General features: G+C 38.7%; 1 protein-coding gene and 1 long non-coding RNA gene across 16 annotated transcripts in view; one reads left to right on the top strand and one right to left on the bottom strand.

Moving 5' to 3' along the window:
• The window catches only part of LOC113648734 (activating transcription factor 7 interacting protein), a 39,954-nt gene that overhangs the window by 8,034 nt on the left and 7,865 nt on the right, over nt 1-24,055 (bottom strand). Inside the window, exons 1-14 of one of the 15 annotated variants that reach the window (XM_027156053.2) lie at nt 21,176-21,229; nt 21,001-21,083; nt 5,916-5,982; nt 4,643-5,079; nt 4,058-4,427; nt 2,870-3,054; nt 2,596-2,736; nt 2,201-2,275; nt 2,000-2,061; nt 1,659-1,720; nt 862-1,551; nt 710-753; nt 356-413; nt 154-249 (exon numbers count right to left, since the gene is read on the bottom strand). In XM_027156053.2, coding sequence (XP_027011854.1) covers nt 154-249; nt 356-413; nt 710-753; nt 862-1,551; nt 1,659-1,720; nt 2,000-2,061; nt 2,201-2,275; nt 2,596-2,736; nt 2,870-3,054; nt 4,058-4,427; nt 4,643-5,062 — 2,203 coding nt within the window. In that variant the 5' untranslated portion in view covers nt 5,063-5,079; nt 5,916-5,982; nt 21,001-21,083; nt 21,176-21,229. Of the gene's footprint in view, nt 1-153; nt 250-355; nt 414-709; nt 754-861; nt 1,552-1,658; nt 1,721-1,999; nt 2,062-2,200; nt 2,276-2,595; nt 2,737-2,869; nt 3,055-4,057; nt 4,428-4,642; nt 5,080-5,360; nt 5,536-5,915; nt 5,983-6,076; nt 9,207-16,419; nt 16,510-21,000; nt 21,084-21,175; nt 21,230-24,055 lie in introns of those variants that run through there. The other 14 variants (XM_027156052.2, XM_047802954.1, XM_027156066.2 and 11 more) reach the window with 14 other exon arrangements.
• Nucleotides 12,029-13,199, top strand: LOC113648737. Its single transcript, XR_003442011.2, has 3 exons — nt 12,029-12,368; nt 12,440-12,533; nt 12,642-13,199. It is a non-coding gene; the product is annotated as an uncharacterized LOC113648737 (long non-coding RNA).

Genomic DNA, 24,055 nt, shown 5'->3' with positions numbered 1-24,055 from the left:
ACAAAGCTAAAAGCCAGAATGAAATATGCACAAATTACAAGAAAAAAAAGTTCAGACAAATCAAACAGAAATTGGACCGAGTAAAATCTGAGTAAAAATGACTTTAGGCCAAAATAAACAACGCAATTAAAGTAGAGAAAGAGAGAAACTCACCAACAGTGGTGGAGTTCACTAGTGATGGGGGAGGCCCAGGGGGTCGCTGGGTATTAGTGGGATTGGCAGGAGTTGTAGCCTTCTGCACACCAGTAACTATAGCATAGTCGATGAGAAAAAAGGGCATGTAGGACCATATGGATAAGTGAGCATGAGAAAGGATAAGAGCAAAAAGTGCTAAATATTCATGGTGGTAATCTACCTTGAACATCATCATCATCCTCAGTAAGGTCGATCACTGAGCCCTTGGGACGAGCAGTCTGCGGAGAAGCAGGAAGTAATAAATATTTACTTGAAATTACAATGAAAAAGTATAAAATGGATAAAGCTGGTTTCTCTACCAAAGGAAAATCAGAAACCGTTATTATAGCTGTGCTACACACATCACAGAAAATTCATGTTTTACATTTTTAATGGATTTAACATAAAAAATGGCAAATCATACCATAATGGTCTTAATGCTCATAATGTCTGGTTTTACAAAATTCTTAGTGTTACCCTGTATATGTACAACATGAGGTTTAAACACAATAAGGTATCAGACTACTACACTTACCTGAGCAGGTGATTTGACTGAAGCAGAATGAATGGCTTGATTATCTGAATAGAAGAGAGCAACATGGAGTAAAATAAGGACAATGTGACACGTGTAAGGAAAATATACATTTTGTTCAGACAAAATGAGAGATTTCTGGTTAAAGAACACACCTGTTTTAGACGCCATTTCGGATGCTGATGGTGGACCAGCTGAGGCTGCTGCTGAGCCTGTTGCAGCAGGCCCTGTGGTAGCTGGAGATGATGAAGCAGTGGCCATTCCAACCACAGTGGCACACTGTGCTGGGGCCCGAGCCGTCGTCACAGAGATGCCAGCATTAGGTGAATTTGCTGTGACTGCGCTACCCTGGTACACTGGTCTACTTGGTGGCATTTGTGTCACTGCCGAAGACGCTGATGAAGCCAAGGACGTGGGAGCAGTCGAGGAGGAAGTCGTAACACTTCCTGCCGTTTTCTGCAAGATAAAAGTGGTGGCCGTTGTGGTCTTGGCCTTGCTAAGGCTGGTAACTGTGGCCAAGGAGGACACAGGGATCAGGCCAACTCCTCCAGCTATGGCCCCACCCTGGCCATTAGCCATAGCCAGTGGGAGCTGAATCAGCAAAGGCTGTATAGACATTGGTTGGCCAGCTGATGTGGCTGTGCTAGTCGTCATGGCACCTGTGTTTGGGCGGGACTGCAGCAGTAGAGTGCCTGCCTGGGCCTGGACACTCAGAGAAGAGCTGGAGGAGGAGGGTGTGGAGTTTGTTGTTGTGGTTATGAGCTGGAGGATGGGTGCAGGGGCAGCCAGTGCTGAGGAGGTGGGTGTACTTGGAGTGGAGTGAGGTTTGGGCTGTGTCGGGGTAGCTAAAGGACATGAGAAAAGTTTTAAGTTTTGTTTAATAAATTAAACCTAGCTTGAACAACATCTGACACGATAAAGGAGTTCTTTTTATGAATTCAAATACACTCACCACTAGAACTGGATGATACTGCAGAAGGATTAGGCTTAGGGTCCAGCATGGTCCTTACAGTGCTGTAATAAAACATGTAGGAATTAAATAGACGAAAATAACATGAAATGTATACAAGTTGAATTTGGGTATAAATACACCCTGTTAAATTGGAAGTCATAGTTATATGTTGGATATAAATGACATTCACTTTCCTCTGTTGCACTTATGCAGTAGCCATTACAGCAATGGCCATAAATTAGAAAATAAACTGCTGGACCTCAATTGCCTACTAGTTGACATTTCTGAAGACACCAGGAATTTGTCAGCGGTCATTAACTAGCAAAAACAAAAATGCTCACCGTTGTGTTGTTGGGGTGGTCATGGGTGTGGGAGTAGGCTTAGCAGCAGTGTTAGCAGCAGTCTATTAAAGGGGAGAAAAAAAACTTACTTTTCAAAGCAAGCTGTTCATGTCATCGGTTTCTAACTGTGTATAATGTTTTCAGAATGAAAAATACAGAACAGTAGTGATCAACTGTTGAGCTTGCAATCTTTCTGCTCACCACTTGAGCTTTTTTGGAATTCTCTGATGCCTGGTTAGCAGCTCCGAACTTCTTGGTAAGTCGTGCAATCTTACTCTAAAACAAAAACAAAAAAAGAGTTTGTTACTGATAATGTTTCAATCTCCTTTATAATCGCTCAGTTATTTTAACAAATCACCTCATAACTAGCCACCAGTTTACATGCAAAATCTGTAAATTAGTTTTCATATTTTTCCTATTACAGAAATGAGTTTCCTGCTGGATGCTTCAGTGCTGCTCAACTAAAGATTTTTGCTTTGATCAAATAGCCAAATTCAAAACCTATACTACTTTGTAGGGAGATCTCATACCTTTGGAAGTTTATAGCAAGTGTCACTGAAATGAGAACATATAGCCTGGTCCTCTAGGAGCCTCACCTGTAGGGTATGTTGAACTGTTTTCTGCTGTTTGGTGGCAACATCAATCTTCTCCATTCGGTCCTTCAGTTCTTGTAGACTGTGGTCAAACACAGTTAGCTGCAGAACACGCAAGCGTTCCTCCACCAACTGCTGCACCACCTTGAGAGAAGGAGAAAACGGAAAATGTTGGAGTTTAAACATATGGCTGACTTGACCACTTAAAAAAAAAAGTACACTTTTCTAAATGCTGGCTCATGAAGCTAAACCTGTACATTTAAGGAACCGAACAAACCTTTTCCAGTTTCAGACGGCTCCCTGCATTGGCTGTGATCTTCAGCTCCAGTTGAGCCTCCAGCTGCACTCCCTCTACTCTTGCTCTCTTTCCATCTCGCTCCTCCTTGATCTCCTCATCTTTCCATTCATCTTTCACCTCAACTGGCGACAAGGATCTCTTTTTCCCGGAAGTAGTGCTGGTTCCTGTTTATAAAAGATGGCAGAGCAGTGCATTTGGCTGAAGCAAGATATAAATGCACTCTTATTATGTATAGATATGCATTATGATACTGTTTTTCAAATAAGCATGCAGTGCAACAATACAGAAGCATGGAAGCTTTTCAGTACAGCTGTATAAGCACAGCTGGTCAGCTTTGACAGTAGTTTTGGCATAAATTTCTACCTGCAGCTAAAACAGCAAGGGACTTTTCCCCCCTGTTCTCAACACAAGCAAATTCACAGAGAATCAAATGTTCATCACCACATATCATCTCTCTCGACATTTCCCTGGAATTACAATTGAAGCCCTGCCTCAGTAGGATACCCCAGTGGTACTCGTGAACACGTATTGATTTTAAAACTCAAATTTCAAAAGAAAGTCTCCCTCAAACTCTCAGTATCTAAGTCAAAATGCCAGCAATGACAACTTCTCCTGACTGGATGAAATTTGAACTTCAGATTTACTGAGCCTAGCACAACATTTGCTTCAGCTAATCCACTAAACAGTGCTCTGACCTCAACTTGAAGCCCTGTCTATACTGAGCTTTCAACTCGATCCCAAATCTTGGTAGCAAAATAAGCAACCACAACTTGCAGGTGTGAAATAAACAACTCCTACTTAAGCAAAAGGGTTTTGCGTCAGAGCATCCTACATGCAAGTTTGAGTCTTTTAAGTGTTCAGCTGAGCAATTTAACAACCAGAGATGATATTTCCTGATGGTTGATTGATGGTGTATCACAGAACAGTGTGGCTGCACATGCAAAAGCATCTTCTCCTGCCTAAAAGCTGCTGCATACAATTGCCAAAAAACAAAAACAAAAAAATAAATAAATACTTCCAAAGTATTTAGCCTTGCAGGCTGAACTATCTGCAGTTTACATCGATTTGTCGTTCCTAAGTGATGGCATTATTTCAGCAGCACCTGGAGGTACTCCAAATCTAAAAATGATTACTTCTATATTGGCATCACGAATAGGCACTAATTACCTGTGCCATCTGCCACATTACACCCTCTCTCTCCCTCTTTCTTCTCCTCTTTCTCAGGTTCCACATCCATCTTCTCCTGGTTTCTGTCTTTTGCCTCATCTTGCTCTCCCTGACCCTCATCTTCCTCACTGAGGCAGAGAAAGCCCTCTTTCACTTCCGGGTCACACTCCAGGCTGGCGGCTGGAGAGCCTGAAGGAGACGAGGAGGAGATGCTCTTACTGCTTTTCTCCTCCGCTGAACCGTTGTCAAGGGATGTGCTGTCTGTATCCATGGGCAGCTCACCGTTCAACACTTGACCTGTGGATGTCTTGTTCTGCTCGGTCTTCTTGTCAGACACTGACGAAGAACTGCTGCGTGTAGATTTGGTGGTCTAGAATAAAACAAGGTGAGAAAGTGTGACTGAACTATCAGAATACTCTGTAAAACGAGTCCTGAGATGCAGGATTCAGAAAGAGCTGATAGTGTTTACATTAGCAAAATCTTAAGTTGTGTAATGACCAAGAAAATAAGCTCCATTTTCTTATGAAAAAATAAAATAAAAATTGTATTTATGGAGTTTTGCAGGATTCCCTGGGCTTCACTCACTTCTGTTTTGTCAGCTTTGTCTTCTTCTGCCTTCTTATCATCCCTTCTGTCTTTCTCTCCCTTTTTCTCTTCACCTTTGCCCTTCTCCGAGCCTCTCTTCAGAGAAGGTGAAGGGTTTCGATTTTCACTATCAGCTGGAGAAGGCGATCGAGAGAGTGTGCGTGATGGTACAGGGGAAGAACCTGCCAAGGGTGAGGTAGGAGACTTTGTCCCAGTCTCCTTGTCCTTCTCTTTCCCCTTCTGTCCATCCTCCCCGTGCGTTCCATTCACCAGTGGTGTCTGGGGCTGTGACGAGGAGTTTGGATGTGCAGTCACCAAGGTGTTGTGCAGCACCTCCAGCTGCTGACGGTCACTCATCTTCATGGTTTTTCGAGCACGGAAAATCTTCTTTTGAGGCTCTTCTGGAACAGCAACTTCCATTTTCTCACCTGGTTAAACTAGAGAGAGTCAGGCAATTAGTTCAAATTGAGAAAAACGTTAGATATTTAGTCTAGTCATGTCCTGAACGGCCGCATCATTTATGGGCAGAGACAATTATCTTTAAAAACACTAGGTGGCAGTCTATACCCTAGATGACACTAAGTCTGGATACCACTTAGGTCCTTTAACACAATAAATCTATAGCTGCCTTTGTCCTAATGCCACTGATCAGCAGTTCAACATTAAATCATCTTTTAAAAGCAATTTAACAACAAATTTTAAAAAAGCAAAAACCTACACAGAATTCTACACCTAAACAAGTCTGCTTACACTGCCATCTTCAGTAAATCTCCTCAGAGATCAAACTAGTCTGAAGACAACACTTAGATTTAGCCTAAACCCTAAACGAAAACTAATCCACTTCCTCTATCAAATTAGGATAACTCATACACTTCCTCTTCGGAGGCAGAGCAAAATGCTTCTGTTAGGAAAAACGGGAGGGGTGAAAACCCAGCACTGTGTCTCCTCCCCCTTCAACCTCACTGGTCAGAGGCACAGCCAATGAGGACAACAGGATACAGAGTCTGCTAGCGACAACGGTGGCTGATTAGGTAATGCTCTGATCTTTTATCAAGTTTGATTTCGTGCTCCTATTTAAGATAGTGTTTAAATTTGTCTGTCCAAAGTGATCCAAGTTGAACCAGGTGATCCAAAGCCACAGAGTAAGTTCAAACAGGGTTTCAGCACGTCTCTTTCGGAATTTGGTCAAAAGTATGTGTATAAACTAAATTTCCTCACTTTAAATGAAACGCCACAAAGCAGAAGGAAGCTCAGAGAGCAGAGCTCGTCTCACCTTATCGCTGTGCTCCTCTGTACGTCCCTGTTCATGGAAGGATTTGCCCACACAATTTTACAGGAACCTGAAGGAAAAAAAAAAATCCACATTAGCAACAGTGACCTTACCGGTGTACAACAGTTTAACGATATTACACAAGATATTTTTTAATCAGGTACCAGGACTGGCTACTTCTGACGTACGTCTCTAGTCCCCAGCCCTCGTGATCCAAGACAGGCTTAACATCGAGAGCTCAGTCATGGCACTAATATTCCTGACTGTAATCACCATAATGTTGTGAGTGTTGTACGTACAGTGGACCTACAGCTAACTAGCATTAAGATACAGAATATCTTCTGCTCCATTTAAGCTTAGACGCCATAATAAATGTATAAATCATGAGGTATAACCATTTTAATACATGGTGACCAGAACTGAATTACAAAATCCTTTGTCACAGGAGATTCACAATTATTGAGGTCTGAATTTTTGCACAAGTAGGGATTTGATCAATTAAAATGGCTTTTTATGTCTGAGCATGACAATTTTTTTCTTTAAAAGACTAGCTGTTTCTGTATCAGCCATTTTAAATCCTGTCAGTGCTGCTTACTTCTATTAGTTCTTAACACGCACAGGGAGCTAAAATCACGAGAACCCTATGAGCGCATCATTACTGTAGCTCATGCAGTTTTTCCACTGTCTGCATGCTTGGACTAGCCGTTGCATTGCTGCTGCAGTTCTGCTATTGCGCATATTCTACTCCCTAAATATAGAAACAATTCCTCATAAGCCACATGCACAGCACATCTCACTTCCAGACAAACTGTTCAGATTTCACCAACATGATGAAATCGCTAGTGACCATGACAACAGGTATGAACGTTTTCCCACATATACCATTTAAGCAGAGTGGCTGTCAGACTAATTATTTCCCCACCCATTTACAGACATGGGATTTCTGGAATGAACAGCCTGAACTACAAATATTGGTACACAATTGTCATGATAGGCATTTGCTATTTTGTGCAAGCAGAACCATACATTTGCATAGAGGGCTTTCTGAACGATACTGAACGTTGTAACCCAAGGTAGATCAGTTACCACAAGCAAGAGGGGTTAATCTGCAAATTCGCACAAATTTTGAATACCAAATAACACATTTTCTTAAATCACTGATCTAAAAATCACAGAGAAATAGTCCCTGAATCTCCCATTTATTCTGAGGCGCACAAGGCACCAAAAAAAAAGGGAACAGGGTTTGTTACAAAAGAGGAATTAAAACTAAGTGTACTAGATCTGCCCCTTAATCTGAACCCCAAAATTTGTATGGAGAAAAATAAAAACAAAGGCTGCTAGCTTTTAGCATAGTCCCCATTACAAGGTTGTTCATTGTGCTTAATGTTTGCACTCCACCTCTCTACGAGTACAGCTAGACTCGCTCTGCTGTACAGGCTCAAAATGGCTGCCAGAGCATTGCTCTCCACACCCTTTTTCTTTGTTCATTACTTGCTTATTTTATGATAATCAGGTAAATTGTGTATTCTGAGTAAGAATGACTTACTGGTCAGAGTTAAAATACTTAAAGACAAAGGAAAAGAAAATGTTATTTTTGTTCAAGGAGTTAGCTGAAGTCTAAAAAAAAGGCACATTATTCATCTTTTGCTTCCACCAGCAGAATAACCAAATAGCTAGCAAAATCCATCACTTAACCTAACCTGACTATCTGTCATTAGTTAAATAAATAAAGCCAAATTTTTACAAGCAAGTACAAGCAAACCCTCTGGCAAGAGACCTGACAATTAATGAGGAGGAAAACCATTTGGATGGACAAAAAAATTTTTTAAATTTACTTATGAATACATATGATTCCATAAGCCTCTTTTTCAGTAGCATACCACACCCAAGCTAGTAACACTATAGAATGTATGTGTACAAGTTAATCATGTGATCCTCAGACAATGGTGAGAGACACTTGTGCGAGAAATCACAGGACGAAACTTGAACTTGGCTAACGTCTTGCACCTATAAAAGAAAACACCACAAACACTGCTGCTAGTGTCTCTGGCTCGGAGCAGGATGTATAGTTAAGAAAAGCACTAGATAGTATAAGGTGTAGTGTTTGTTTATAGATCAGGAAGCTTGGACTCTCAAATTTGTTGTTTCCCCCCTTCAGGTATAATTAAAATTGGGTGGCCAAGGTCATAGACTTAAACGGTCAGAAATACAGATGTAAATTTCTAACTGACTCCATTCTTCAAAGTTCACATTAGACTGAAGAATTTTTATTTTTTAAAATAAGACAGCATAATTTTACAATAAAAATAAAAAGCTTACAAAGCTACAGCCCCTCCCCCCAATGCTACAACAGTGCACAAACAGCAGCTGCAGAAGGTTCCAGTAACATGCAGACTGTACCATTTTGCCAATTAAGAGAGGTGATGAAAGACAACTCAAATACATAGCAAGAGGGAGCACAGAAACATTGTCCGGTCATTCTTTAACCAGCTATAAGCCTGTAAAAATTTGACACTAACAATGAACCATTGATTAAAAACAAAACAGATTAAATAATAATGAAAAAAATTTGCCCTGTTTAATAGCTAGCCAGTATAAGCACAAATAGTGTGACCAAACCAGTGATCCAATTTCTCTTAGACATGAAGTCAGACACAAAAGGAGTACCAAAGCACATTCTTCTGCATGACAGGGAAAGTATTAAGTTCCCAGCAAACACTACAGCATTTAGAAACATCAAGTAAACAAAATTACATTCGAATACCTACAAGAAATTATTAAATTCTTTTTTTAATTGCAAGACCAATTAGTCTCTGTGTAAAGGTTTTGTAAAATATCATATATAGCAAGAAATACTCAAAGATCTCATAGTTTAAAGGTGGAAATCGATCCCCTCCCCCACCACTGCGCAAACAGAGTGGAAAATTACAGCCGGGTGTGGATCATACCACTTTGACAAAGAAAAGGGTGTTCTTCCTAAACACCAGTGGAAAGCAGGTTAATCACAAAGCACAATTTAGCTAGTATGTAGCTATGTAGTCGACGTGCCGTTTATGCGTAGGTTGTCACTGCAGTCGTGTGTGCGTGTGTGTGCGCACGCGCGCATGTGTGCATGCTGGCAAAGTTTAACGTGGTACAGCACAAACTCCCACTGGTGAGCACAAGGGTATCTGAGGTTTTCAAGCCCTCGTGTGAAAAGCAAGTTATGCTAACAGTACTGGGTATCTAAAAATATCCCAATAAATCACAAAAGGACATTAATAATACAGAACCACAATCAAAACTGTCACAGCAATTTAATTAAAATAGAAATTATACAGAAGCTAGTTAGGACATTATCAAAAAAAAAAAACAATAACCTCTTACTTTGTAGTTATGATTAATGTATGTATAAACACAAGCTAACTTTTGCCAGAACTGAATCTCTCCACACTCACACACACACACGGGAGGGAACCTAAAACAAACACAACACTATACGTTACTAGGTAGAGCATATTGTGTTCAGGAGTCCATTAGGACCACTTGTAGACATATCACAGCTATAGCACATACTCGACTGCACTAGATAAAGAATACTGCTTATGAAAATTAAAACTTTGTACTATGAATAAACAAAGCTTGAGTCTTTATAAATGCCAAAGCCATCATGGTGAAAATGTATCCCCTCCCCCACTGCAACTAGAAGAGAGTGGAAAAGTACAGCTACAAATGGAATGTGCCACTTTCACAAAGACGAGGGGAGTGCAACTGCATGGCACGGTTTCAACACAAGAGGGAGCATTGACAGATGTAGACTACGTTTACATTATTTAGCAGACACTCTTACCCAGAGTGACAAAATTTGAGCAATTGAGGGTTAAGGGCCTTGCTCAGGGGCCCTGCAGAGGCAACTTGGTGGACCTGGGATTCGAACCAATGACTTTCCGATCAGTAGTCGGACACCTTAACCACCGAGCTACCACATCCCTTCAGACAGACACAGACTACAGGATCATAGCTTCTAATTAAGAAATTAAAATCATAAACAGCCCTCAAAAAAAGCCTCCAAACATGCTGTGTGGAAATAAATAAAGGGGCGGAGCATGTCTAAACAAGCAAACGCCATATTACTGGGTGGAGTCAGGTTTTGAACACAGTGTTGAGGGAACAACAGTTGCACCAAAAATACCACACAAGTTACATCACTGCAGGGAAAATGACTCGTTTTACAAAAGCGTTCTATGGAGACAAGATCATATATTCTAAAGTACAAAGCAAACAAGGCTTGGTACAAATGAACTAAAATGTAAATGATCATGTAATGTAGAAAAGAAAGGAAATAAATAAATAAAAACCCACATGGTGAAATGGATCCCCTTCCCCCACTGCTCCACATGAGAGTGAAAAATTACAGCTAGCCACAGATCATACCATTTACAACAGTGAACAGGGGTGTTCTGCTCTCCCTCAACACAAGAGGGAGCATGAGGGGAATATGCATTCCAGTTTATAGTTAAATTATTAACTCAAAAGATGTCTTTATTATACATGTTAGCTGTCTGTTTATCCCGTGTGCGGTATTGTAGCACAGCACAAGAGAACTCTCTTCTCCCTTCATGTGGATGACTTTGTGGACTTCGTGTGGATTTCCTGGGAGCAACTGTGACTGACCAGCCAAAACAAGCTGATTTCGCAATCAAAATATTTAAAAAATAATAATAATAATAATAAAAGAAAAAGCTAGATGAAAGTCTGAAACATTTGTTAATCACTCTTTAGCTGTGCACAGTGTAGTCAGTAAAAGGCTCAGAACTGATCGCTCCTAATACATGCGGACGTGAGTATTAGTTAAGAAAGGGAGCTAAACACAATGTCGCTGTGAGGACCAGACTGACAATTGCGCCGTCACTACATGTAGCAGTGTTTATGTAAATATACTATACCAGGTAAAACAGTAAGTATTTGTTCTAAAACACCAGGCAAACAAAAGATGACAAATGTCTCTAAACAGAAATTGTAAACAGTGATCCATGACAAGGTGGTGAGAAGCAGAACTCGATCCCCTCCCCCAATGCTGTACACAGTGGAAAATTACAGCCAAGCACAGCTTGTACCACTTTCACAATGCAGAGGGGTGTTCTGCTGCACAGTTCTGCATCAACACAAGAGGGAGCATGACAATTCCCTTTCCAGATTAAATTTATTATATGTAATAAGTATTCAATCGCCAAAACAAACTTTCCAGCTCCGATCACACCTGTTCTTATGAGAGTTGAAACCGCAGGCAGCTAACTTAAAATATATATTTTTTAAAATCCATCATTTTCGTTTCTGAAAACACTATTCTGAATATATTTCGTAACATGTTTGAGGCAAATGATTCATCTTGTGACTTCAATCTGAGCGTGCATTAGCTAATAACAAGCCAACGTGTTAAACCATGCCGTTATGCAAATCACACCATGCTAGTAGAAAAACGTAAAACGTTCTCAGTGCAATTATGGAACCAAAATTTCCCCACAATAAAAATATACCTTTATATTCAATTTCCACTTGCGCAAAAAAGTTAGTCAAGAAAAACAAAATTCGAAAGATACACCTGTTAATTGTCAATCACTAGATTACGCTAATCAGCTGTAGAGCAAGCACTAGTTACCAGTGAGATAACACATCGGCCCTGAAGAGCTCTCTCTCTCTCTCTCTCTCTCTCTCTCTCTCTCTCTCTCTCACACACACACTCTCACACACACACACGGGGACTAAACAAGCAACCAACACCGCATGCTTCTGGGTGTAGCACATTGTGTTCGGTTGTTGCCATGAATACAACACCATGTTGTAGGAATATCAACACCACATAGCTACAAGTCTGTGAATCATTTTAAATTAGATCAAATTAAAACAAATTAGACTGCTCCCTATACAAAAAAAGCCAACACCCTTGAATATGCATATTCAAGAGTACAAAAGAAAAATAATGAATCTTGTAAAAGATATTTAAGCAAAATAGTCAAAAACTACATGTTAAAAACTTAAAATGAATCCCCTCCCCCACATTTGCACAAAGAGAATGGAAAATTACAGCTATTCACATTCAGATCATACCATTTTCACAATGAGGGGTGTTTAGCTTTTCAGCTCAGTTTCCACACAAGAGGGAACACGGCAGAAATATATCCCATTATAGTCTAAAATGTATCATTTTTGTTTTCAGAAGGAAAAAAAAAAGTTAATCAACTTTGCCAAGCTGGTACAGTAAATCAACACTCCCTACTAAACCTTGAATCACCATCTTAAAGGCACTTTTAAACAGTCTGTGCCAAAAGGACTAAGGACACATTTCTATTTATATACACAACCCCAGATTTAGTGATTTTTAAAGACAAAAGTAGAGCAAATTCCTGCCACAAGCTTTTCCTATGGTGCCACAGGTGAAGCCAGACAGATGAAAGAAAGAGAGCCATATGCTTACAGGTATGCTAAAATTCAGACGCTATAAATGACCAACCAAAACAGAAACCATGATTCTGTTGATTTCATTGTAGAAAACAGGACTTTAATTCTCTCTCTGAAGTTATGGACAAAGGATCTGTTGCTACCAGAAAACCACGTTATCTGGACCAGTACAAGCTTCACATGGTATGTACAGCTGTAAAATATTACATACATTAAAAAGTCTATCAGTAGTCAATATCCACAGTTGACTAAACAGTTGAAATAATTCCCTTCCTCCACTGCTGCACAAAGAGTGGAAAATTACAGCTACGCATGGATCGTACCACTTTTGCCAAGGACATGGTTGAAAAGCTACACAGCTCTGCATCAACGTTAGAGGGATTATGACAAAAAGTCCTACACAAGCTTACTTGTAAGAAAACAATTTTGCTGATTTCCACATTATTGAAATAAGTGCGCCATTGTACTCAAAGTACGAGATTACAAGAGTACGAGACCTGCTGCTATCTTTCTCAAGTTATAACTTTAACCTGCATTCATCAGAGCCTGCTGGATTGTCAACAGAAGTAAGCCTGTGGTTTAGATGTAGGGCTTCCTTGGGTGTGTGTGTGTGTGTGTTCTTCACTCACTCCAGACTTCCATGTGGCTGCATCTATCTGCAATCTGTAATGCTCGGATTTCCCATGACATGTGGCACAGTCATGTGACTTTCCTGCATCACTGTCCCCCAGTGCAAAATGTAAACTTCCATGATGGTTACGTTTACAAAGTGCTTAAACTAGCCAATTTCAATTCTCTCTTTGGTATTGACATCCCATGGACAAACATTAAACGATACCCATTTTGAAATTCTCTCAGCCAAGTGTCTGGTTTATGCTGACAGAACATGACAAGGGAACTTCGTAAGATAACCTCTATACGTCTCCTTAATAAGGCACTAAAGAATTACAAACCACCATCTCCTATACATCATAAAAATAAATTCTCAATGTTATTCCCAGATAACGGTTTGGTTCATAAAACTAAACCACCTCAACGCTGTGTTAATGGTCTGAAGTTTGGTATTCTAAATTCTGGGACTGACAAAGTTGGATCCTTGAGCATGACCCTCTGCTTTGCATTCAGATTCAAGCCTCATTTGAAAGTGACATCTGCCAAATGAATAAATACAAACTTAAAGTAAACAAATAATGTACACTGTCAAAACCTAAAACTAACTACCATGCCAAAAGATATTTAGCTAAATTAGATTTCCCTCATGTTGAGAAAACAACTGAATTTCTGCACCTCCATAGACTTCTTCCTTCTAGATTTATTAGTTAATGACAGTGAGGAATTAGTTATTTATTCAGGAATTAAATTTAATATTACTTAGTATTTATAAAAATTCTCATTCATTTCCCTCATTTAAATAAATAAATAAATAAATAAATAAATAACACTGACTAGCTAAGGTACTCGAGGTTTCAAGATGCTAAAGCAAAATATAAAAAAAATCTTTTGTGCCATTATACAAATTGCACAGATCCAACTTGGGGATGTATTGATTTGATACAGTCTTGAAGTAAATGGTGGCTTGACAATTTGAATTGATATTTTTTGATTTCATACACTGGCAGAATAATCAGAATCCCAGATTACATGCTCCTGATCCCATGTAGATGTGTGAACAATAAGTGACAGAGGCAAGGTGACAACAATGAAGACACTGACTTAAAATGAAGCTGTATCTTTTAATCCCAGGATCTCAATTAATTTGTAAAAATCCCACCGTCTCAAACTGCAGCTTTAGAAGGTTAAATATTTTGTAAATTTACATCCCCCTCCAGAAATCTAGAAACTGCCCATTTCCTTTAGGGGTGCTTTCTGCATAAACCAAAGACATAATCTATGAATCAGATCCATCAATCAGCATAAAGCATGTGACCTAGATGTCTAAGAACATGCATTTGTTTCAATGCAAGGCCAAGAAAGGAAGAATATTTAGGGCATCTTAGAAAAACTCCTTTTGTCTTTACTAGTACACATCATACATACTGCTGGTAAATATTTGGTGGCTTTTTTGAGGAAACAAAGTAAAATGACCATCAACTAATCAATTAGGAGCATAATTGATAAAGACTTGCTTTAAACAGCCACAGTAACTATGAGCTCAGTCAACTTCAGAGATTTCATAGCTGCAGCCATGCAAGCTTATTAACAGTAGGACTTTTTGTTCTGGCTACAGGTGTGTACCATGATCACATCCGAGACTGAAAATTCTTTGAAGGCCAATGTTCAGAAAAACAGATTGGTCATGTGTGCACATACTCCATTTTGGTAGTGCTCTCAATAAAAAGGTTTTGCGGGTTATACTAATTCCAGCTGAATATATCTGGTAGCATCTATTGAGCACCTGATACTTTTCAGGACTTCTCCGGTATTCCTTTGCAGACTAAAGTATTTCCTTCATTAGGAAAAATATTAATAAATAAAACTGGTGTACCCCAGTGAAAGCAAGAGGTGATCCAATCCTGTGCACTCGTCTTTGAGCCTCATCATGTTTCCCAGGCAAATAAATCAATTAAGGCAGATTGTAGACCAAGGCAGAGATATGAATAATGAATAAACAAAGTCTTTTTTAAAAGATAAAAACTGAATTTAACTGCAATGTCTATGTTTATAGTAGAATCATAGAGAGAGTAAAAAAAAAAACATTCCAGATGAAAACCATTAATGCGAACTTCATCGGCAGATTTCTGTGGTGATAAGTCATCCAGAGCCCAAAGACACTCCAGACTTTCACATATTGGTGTACCTATGGGTGGGCCAGGCTGCGTCTGCACGCCCTAGAAATGTAGCAGACACCCACGTGTGGCTGTCCATTCCATTTTCAAACAAAAGTCCGTTGTTACACCAAAGGCAGCAGAAGTGGAACAAATCTCTAAAGACTACCTACCCAAGTATATAGTCTTAAGCATGAATGCTTGTCAATTACCTGCTGAGGAAGACAGCAATTCTCTTTTTATTCGATCCTTTTTAATACTTCTGTACAGTCCTGGACCAAGTATGAGATTGCAATAAATCTAACTTGGTTGTTTTAATGCTGCCTCGAATCTGGTCCATCTTTTTCTATAGTTTCATCTAAATCTGTGCTTTCAGTTTCATCATTTAATGGGTGTTAATCTCACACACACGGGATTAACTTAACCGAACACTTAACTTAGCAAACAGGATGGAAACCGCTCTCAAAAGTGAAAGGTTAAATGCACAAATTCTAACATTTTGTATAAAGAAAAACATGGGACAAAATAATAGTATAGGCCAAGTGCAAAATTGTTCAAGGATTGTTGAAAAACAGCCAGTATCTTTTCACGCGTTAGTTGACGAGAAAAGGAAAAAAAAATTGTGAGCAAGACAGGGAACATAGTCTCTCGGTCCAAAGAGCAAACACCGTGTAGACAGGAACTAGGGAGCAAAAGAGCAATACAGACCAAGAGAAAGAGGAGGGGGAGGGGTGCAACGCTAGGACTCTACAATGTGCTTCAGGGTGTTGTGCAGCAACACCAGGCGCTGGTGTTGCTAACAACCACACTACCCTAAGCCAAAGGCAAGAAACAATTCAAGTTCTCAATTCAGAAGCTCCAAATGAACATTATACTACAATGACAGATGTATTCATAAACCAAACAGGCTAATTCATAAAATCGCAATACATATCCAAATTCTAAAAAGAGCGTTTTTAAAGAACATTTAGCCTTACGCTAACCCATTGACCAATACCAGCATCAACCCACAGCATGTACCAATAAACAATAGTTGGATACACACAAGACTAAAATCTTCTTTAAGAAAAGATCACACCGAAAAGAAATCCTCAATAATTTTTTTAAGAACCCAAAGTGACAATCCAAACCATGCGAACACGCTGCATTCATGCTAACAACTTCGCAGCACACAACCCAAGACGCGCAGAAAGAATATTACTATAGAATGCAGATTTTTTCTTCAATTTTTCAATATCAATTATAGTAGTGACAAAAGTGAACAAGAAGATCCTGTACTAGAAGAAACATGAAAAATGATAAACCTGCGTGAGCTTCGGATGAAGGCCATGAACAAGAATACAAGTGCAACTAGCCTTCCTCTCACTCACCCTATATATAGGCGAGACAGTGTGAGTGAGGGAGAGACCTTCAGCTGGGACTGTACCACATGCACAAAGGGGTGGAGCATATTCTTTGTGATCTTCCCAGCAACACCAGGACACAATGTAAAAACACATGTCACAATCACAATCACAATCATCAGATAAACAATAAAGTAATCATCTGGACAGTGGTTTTGTATATGTAAGATATGTCTCTACATAAATCTTTAACATGTCAAAAATACAAAAAAATACTAAATACACAGTTTTAAAATAACAATTAAGTAATTGGTGAATGTGAATAAAACAACTTCTAAATAAATTAGAAAAAAGAACAAAATCCATGAAAGACAAACAATTTCCCCTCCCCCACTGCAGCACTGAGCAAACAGGATGGAAAATTACTGCTAGTCCCAGGCTATACCATTTTCACAAAGTGAAGGGGTGACGGGATGTGCAACTCTGACTCAACACAAGAGGGAGCACGACAAAGCCATCTGTTTAATAACTTAAACACTGTATATGCTTAAATTACAAAATCAAGCCCTCTAATCGTGAGCCTGTGAGATTCATTACCATAAAGCCTGTAGTAAACAAAACACTACTTACCACTTTCACATTCAGTGAAGGCAAATGTTGATTATCACGCCAGGTAAGCAAACTTGACTACGCTTTTACCAAATTCTTCGTAAGGTACACAGAGGCTGAGTTTTGTTTAACAGGTTTTTAAAGATAGAAGGATAATGAGAAATGTAACTTGGTGTGAGTACCACATGTCCTTGAGAGCTGGAAGGTTGTAGACCTAATATCTGAGAACAAGAAATCCGTCAACTCTGACTTGTCTAAAACCAGCATGTGTTCACACTGTTTTTCAGTGTACGGAAAGTACAGAAATCGGAAGCAAATACATGTTCAGTTTTGTGGAAACTCTTATTCAAAACATGGATGAATCAGGATCACATAAGCATGGCTCGGTTCATGGGTTATATTTAAAGCCACCATTATACTTTTCACAATAAGCTAAATTCAGCACTTTCAGGTGCCAAGTAGGGACATTGTCTCCCTGCAACAGTTAGCCCCCAATGCCAAGAACACTTTTGTCCCTCAAAATAGCAAGAGAAGCAAGCTTTTACAAACATTTAAACAAAGTAATACAGTAAATACAAATCTCATTTCGGTCTATTGATCAGAACTTGCTAGGGGGATCGGATTATTTAATTCAATATTACCATTTTCATATGGAAGGGTGTCGTATTCCATTACGGTTCAAAGTTCAAGGGGAATCAGCTTTATACCACTGATTATAGGGCAGGTATACAGTTCATGCCTTGTGTCTTGATTATCAGGGATCGCACACAAATGAATACGTAAATACACCCAAGACACATATGCAACACATTTAAATCTGGAGGTCTTAAAAGCACCAATCTCTCCAGGCCACATTTGAAAGTCAATCCTCTTCCATACAGACATTAGGCATGCTCGTTTAAAGTGTTGGTTAGATTCCAAAACCACATCCTGTATGATGTCCATATTATTCTTTCAAGAAACAAAAGCAAAGGACAATAGAATTTAATGATGAATATAGTAATAAGCGGATTTGCATAATAACATGCAATATAGATGACAGACTTCAGTATGGCTGATCAGACATGCACTTGACTACAGGTAAAAACGCACACAGTTTATACACAGGATGAAATCTGTTCAGGATCCAATCGAGGCATGAGATGATACTGCACATGTGTGCCTTTAAAAAATTAAGACAGATCCACAAATAAATAAATCCTCCTACTCAGTCAAGTGAAAGATTGCTTTAAAGAGCCTGGGTAAGTTGTTAAATCTGTTAAATAATTTTAAGAAACTCTGCTGATTCAGCCAAGTTCAAGATCTGGTGATCCAAACAAAACGTTTACGTACGCACATGCTGATATTAACATTAAGTGTAACAGAACAAAACCTGATGCAATTCTTAATACATTTCTATATTCTTTCCACGAACGGAGTTAATTGATCTTGTACAGTCTTGGTTATTTAAATACGAAATTGGTAACAATTAATGTTCAGAATGAACTGACAAATAAATTTCATTGGTAATAGATTAGCCAGGGTGTGTTTGGAGAGACGAAATAGTCGGTTGAAGAAGAGTAAGTGAGAAGGCTATACAGGGTACAGGGTTATACCAAATGTTACCAGTACAAGGGGGTGTCTTTGAATGCCATTTTTTAAACCCATAATTAAAATGTAATATTGGATTCAATATAGACTATTCTTCACATTGAGAAAAAAAAAATATTCAACAGTATAATCACAAGACGCAAGTTTGAAAAGACTTAGCATTTTATTAATTTTATACCTCCTGGTTACCACACTCCATCCCTGACACACACAAAGTACAGAGCTATACTAAAAACTGGGAGTGAGACATCCTGCAAAAGATTCTGCAGGCAATCTATAGCAGATGTAAGTAAGAAACGTAATGCATGAAAAATAAAAGCTCAGTGCACAAATGTTTCCTATAATACAGTGCACAGTCAGGTACTACAGAACTAACAGACCTAGACCTTAGTGAGGGAGCAAGCTTAAAATACCAAGCCTTGTAAAAGAGTAAAACATACTTAAAAGAGCACTGGTATACGATTTCTTTAGCAAAGAGTGGTGTTAGAAGAAAGATATTAACAATGCTGGCCAATCAGAGGCATGCAGCAGAAGCCAGTTTGAACCAGCTGAAACCTGTTCTGTCTAAACAAAACCCTCCCCCAACAAATGTCCTTTACACAAGATCCTCCTATTACAAAATCACTTAACTGAAGAGTTTAGGAAATACAATTTTCTATAAAAATATATCTTTTTTAAAAATACAGAGAATAAACCAAACATTGGCGAGATGCATTTAATTCATTAAACATTTAATGTTTACCACAGACTGGCTTAAAAATACGTCATGCTCCTTTTTTGCTACAATACATTTCCAAAGAGAAAAAACAAACAAGAGAGAGAACACTGAAACCTGTGAAGCACAGAACATCTATGAACCTGACAAAAGCATCAGCATTAGTTTGAGCAGAATGCAATGTGGCATATTTCTGACCAGATTCCTTTAAAATCCCCTCCTACGTACAACCATTTCATAGGAGCAGCTTGACAGTGCAGTAACACAAAATGGCCACCATCTTAGCAAGAGCCTTTGCATTTGCTCAGTAAATGAGGACAAGCAGACAAGTTGCAGGCATTCCCAATGCTCTGATTTTTACATGCGTAGTATATCTGATGCTTATTACTCAAAGTATTACCTATCTTCTAATACTTCAAAGCTATACTTGTTTTATAGTTGGTTTTTATATTAAGTGTTTGGCTTTCTTTGCAAGAACACTTTCATTTCAGAAGTTTTTCAACCATCTGGTCTTAAAATATTGTCTTCTGGTGAATCAGATATAAGGGATGGGCAAGAGAAGCACAAGCATGGAAATGTCTCTGCTGTACCTCTGTAATCAGATTCAAGTGCCTTGGGTTCAGTGAGTCAGTCTGGAGTTTCTTGAATTTTAGTGAAACACTTGTATATGCTTCACCACATATAGACATCGTTACGTCCCAGAGAGCTGATGGTGACTGGATGACAACTCTGCTGATCCACCTTTAGTGTATTCTTAATTCCTCCACCCCATCACTCTGGTTGATCCTTCACATGTTTTAAGAAACTATACCATTTTTTCACATTCCCCTCCATGAGGATACTGAACAACAACATTCTGCACTGGTTGACTGGCATTCCCCGAAGTTGCCATTTACGATTTCACACTCACTATTTAGATCGCCGCTGGGCAAACCTTAACTGACTTGCAAAACAACCACCATGACTTAATTTAGTCTCTCTTATTTAACTTATATCTAGCATTCTAAAGTTCATAATCAGGATAATTCATTAAAGTGCGGTATAGGTCACTTTTTGAAAGTAAGAGATGAGAAAGCCATCGTTTTCAAAAGCAGGCAGTCGTTTATGTAATGATGTAAAGTTCTGTCTGAACTCATCGTAATGTTTTTCATCTTTCAGTATTGCAAGTTGCATTACTAGTGTTTCTTTAAGGTATGCCTAATGTTGAGATTACCTAAAACAAGCAATTTAAAAATGACCCACATTTCATGTGTTTGTTGTATTTGCAAAATGTTAAAAGTTTTCATAAGAAATATTTAACTTAACTTCCAGTTTGCAAGTTTGTTTACCCTGTTTTTTTATCCTAGATAGTAAGCAAACAGCAAACTCTACATGTCCTCTTAATGTGGAACACAAATGATATACTACTAAAAGGTTTCTTAAAAAATGTTCTGCATTCCAGTGCTGCATCTGACAATCATAAATGGCACTATTACTATGAAAGTAAAAAAAAAAAGATTGATTAAACAACTGCAAAACACTAATGTTTCAAAATAATAAATGGGTCATATTTTTTGAATGTAGAAGTTTGTGTTAGGTGCATGTGGGTAGTGAAAAGCATAACCTTTGTCCATGAAAGTAAGACTTACCACAAGTTGATTTGGTTTGGCAATTGTTAGTACTGGTTAAGACGTGCTGTCAAGAAGAAAAGATGATCAAATTGTGTGAATTCCTGTGAAAAAATATATAAATATTAATAACATATTCTACATGTTAAACACAGGAAACATGACCTTTTATTTTTACTTCTGCAAAGAACAGAACCTGTCTCCTGAGAGTTCCATTTTTCTTTACACGTTCAAACAAGAAACAAATAAGGAATTTTAGATGGTTTTTAAAGCCTTTTGACCTACGGCTTTTAAATCGCTAGGTGCTAAGTGTTTCCAGGTGATCTCCTTAATTAATAAAAATGAAAATAAGCCAGAGCTAAAAAAGAAATGATGAATTGATCATGCCTTTGACTTTCAGAATACCAAACAAAAGATTGTTTGACATTAACAAACGAACACCCTGAATCACATGGCTATATTTCCATTTATTTCCCTCAATTATTAAGAGAAGTTCCCCTCCCCCGGCAGACATTTTGCGCCACAGTTTCATGTAGTAACTCAAAATGGCCACCAGCCTGGCACAAGGAGAGAGGAACTGTTCCACAAAGCCATGCCTGCAGCAGCACTGTAACATGAGGTGGGAGAGAAGCTGAATGATTAGCATTTGCTCTATCGTTCCACACAGCAAAAAAAAAAAAATCCTAAAACATTAGTGAGTTTTTAATATTTCAGCAGTCACTCTTTTTTGCTATCCTTAAACCAGCCCAATCTAACAGTTCTGCTTAATTTTTTTCTGAAAGAAGAAAATCTAATGGCTAATCCTGCTTGTGCAAATTTGCGATGTATCAGTATCTCATTTCGATTCTGCTATCTATGCTATCTAATTCTTAAATTGCACAGTAGCTAGTTAGCATGCTGGTTCATCTGCTAGGATCGCAATAGATTACTGATCTCCTGAATTTTGAATATTTCAATTATTTAAAGAACTGAAAAAAAAAGTAAGTTGCAACCAATGTAATAAACCCATAAAGAATCTTCTGATTTGAAATACAAAACACGCAAACATACATACATAGAATGACAGCTATCTTTTCAAAAGAAACCAGAGGGGGAGGGGCAAGGAAGTTCGGAACGTACTATATACCAGAAGGGTACCAAACATATGCCTATAAAGTCTCACCTTATCCTATTTCTACTTGGCTCTCTATCCCCTATACATTACAAACTGCAGAGTTCACTGTGGCTGTCCTTCATTCCCCTGGCTATTCCTTTCATCCCTCAGCAGGATACTACGGGATTTTCTTCAGCATGCTATCGAACATATATGAACTATAAAACAGCAAACGTCCCTAGCTAGTTCAAAATATATGGAAACGGATGTGGTTCAAACATAGGAATTAGTAAACCACCATCTGAATAGACACACAAAAAAAGCTAACCAAGTGGAAAAATACAGACAACCATAGACTACAGTACGTTATTTTAACACTGCATACAGCATTTTAAAAAAGCAATGACTATGACCTTAACATAAATTATTCAAAAGTAAGATTATAGATAAAATGATGATTTGTAGTTTCCTATTTCCTTCTTTCATGTGTTTTAGAGTTTGATGACTGATACGGGAAACCTGTTGTCACAATATTATTCCAAACATTCTGTTTACATTCCTCTAATAAGCACCAGGAATTTTATCTATGTTAAATATTAATGGTAAAGTTTCTTAGCAACAGCGGTGAAGAAAAATGTGTATATTTAATTCAGCTTGAATGGTCGTTCTCTCTTATCATGATCCTGAAAATATAATGAGAGGGGGAAAAAAGTGGAGTGGGGGATGGGCAGTTATACTGGACTGTACCATTTTCTTCTAGAAACAGTGACAACCATACACAAGGAGCTAAACTGCTTCGAGACTTTGTGTGCAATTATAACCTAGAGATATTTCTGTGCGAAATTTATGTTATAAGCATAATTGTGTTATATATAAAATATATGAAAACCATTTCCTCTAACAAAGAAAGCTCTATAATATTGCCTACAAAAATTTGCAAAGGTCCATTCTATAAAACAATATCAATTCTATTAATATATAATGAAACCAAAGTAAACTATTGATTTTCAAAAATTGTGAAAAAACGTTAAATCTATCTGCTTGATATTGTGTAGGTTCCACTTGTTCTACGAAAGCAGCTCTGACCTGTCGAGGCACGAGTCCTCAAAGATCTCAGAAGGTATAAATTGATAACTGGCACCAAGTCATTGGCAGCAGATCCTGTATGTGAGATGAGGCCTCTCATGATCATTCTTGTTTGTCTAGCACATCCCATAGATGCTCGATCAGATTTGGATTTGGGGAATTCATTTGGGGAAGTCAAAACCTTGAACACTTTTTCATAAGCTATAAGCCATTCCTGAACAATTTCTGCAGTGTGGCAGGATTGATTAACCTGATAAAAACGGGACACTGTTATTAATCAATGCTTTTCCCATGAAAGGGAGTATGTGGTCTGCAACAATGATTAAGTAGGGGTTATGTGCCTAAATGAATGCCAAGAACCAATGTTTCCCAGCAGAGCACTGACCAGGGCATCACACTGCCTCCACCAGCGGCTATCTATCCAAAGTGCATCCTAGTGCCATCTCTTCCCCAGTAAAGTGATGCACATGTACACGACTGTGCCAATGTGATTTATAAAACATCACCTTTTTCCACTGCTCTGTGATCCAGTTCTGATTCTCATGCCCATGAAGCTAGGCACTTTCGTTGGTGGAGAGGGGTCAGTATGGGCACAGTTAAGGGGCTACAGTGACCCACATATAGCAAGCTGAAATGCACTCTTTGTTTTGACATGTTTTTAGCATTTCCCTTTCATTTGTTCTATAGTAGTTCTTCTGTGGGATCAAACCAGATGGGCTATCTTCGCTCTCCATGCATATCATGGAGCCTTGGGCACCCATGACCCTTTTGTTGGTTCACTGGTTGTCCTTTCTTGGGATCACTCTTGGTAAATACTATCCACTGCCTAACAGGAACACCTTACAAGGCCTGTGGTCCTTGGAGGAGCTTGGACCCAGTTATCTACTGTAGCTATCA

This window comes from Tachysurus fulvidraco, chromosome 18 (genome assembly GCF_022655615.1).
Source record: "Tachysurus fulvidraco isolate hzauxx_2018 chromosome 18, HZAU_PFXX_2.0, whole genome shotgun sequence".
NCBI lineage: Eukaryota > Metazoa > Chordata > Actinopteri > Siluriformes > Bagridae > Tachysurus > Tachysurus fulvidraco.
The sequence above is the reverse complement of the archived record's forward strand: the minus strand, read 5'-3'. Positions and strand labels throughout refer to the sequence as shown.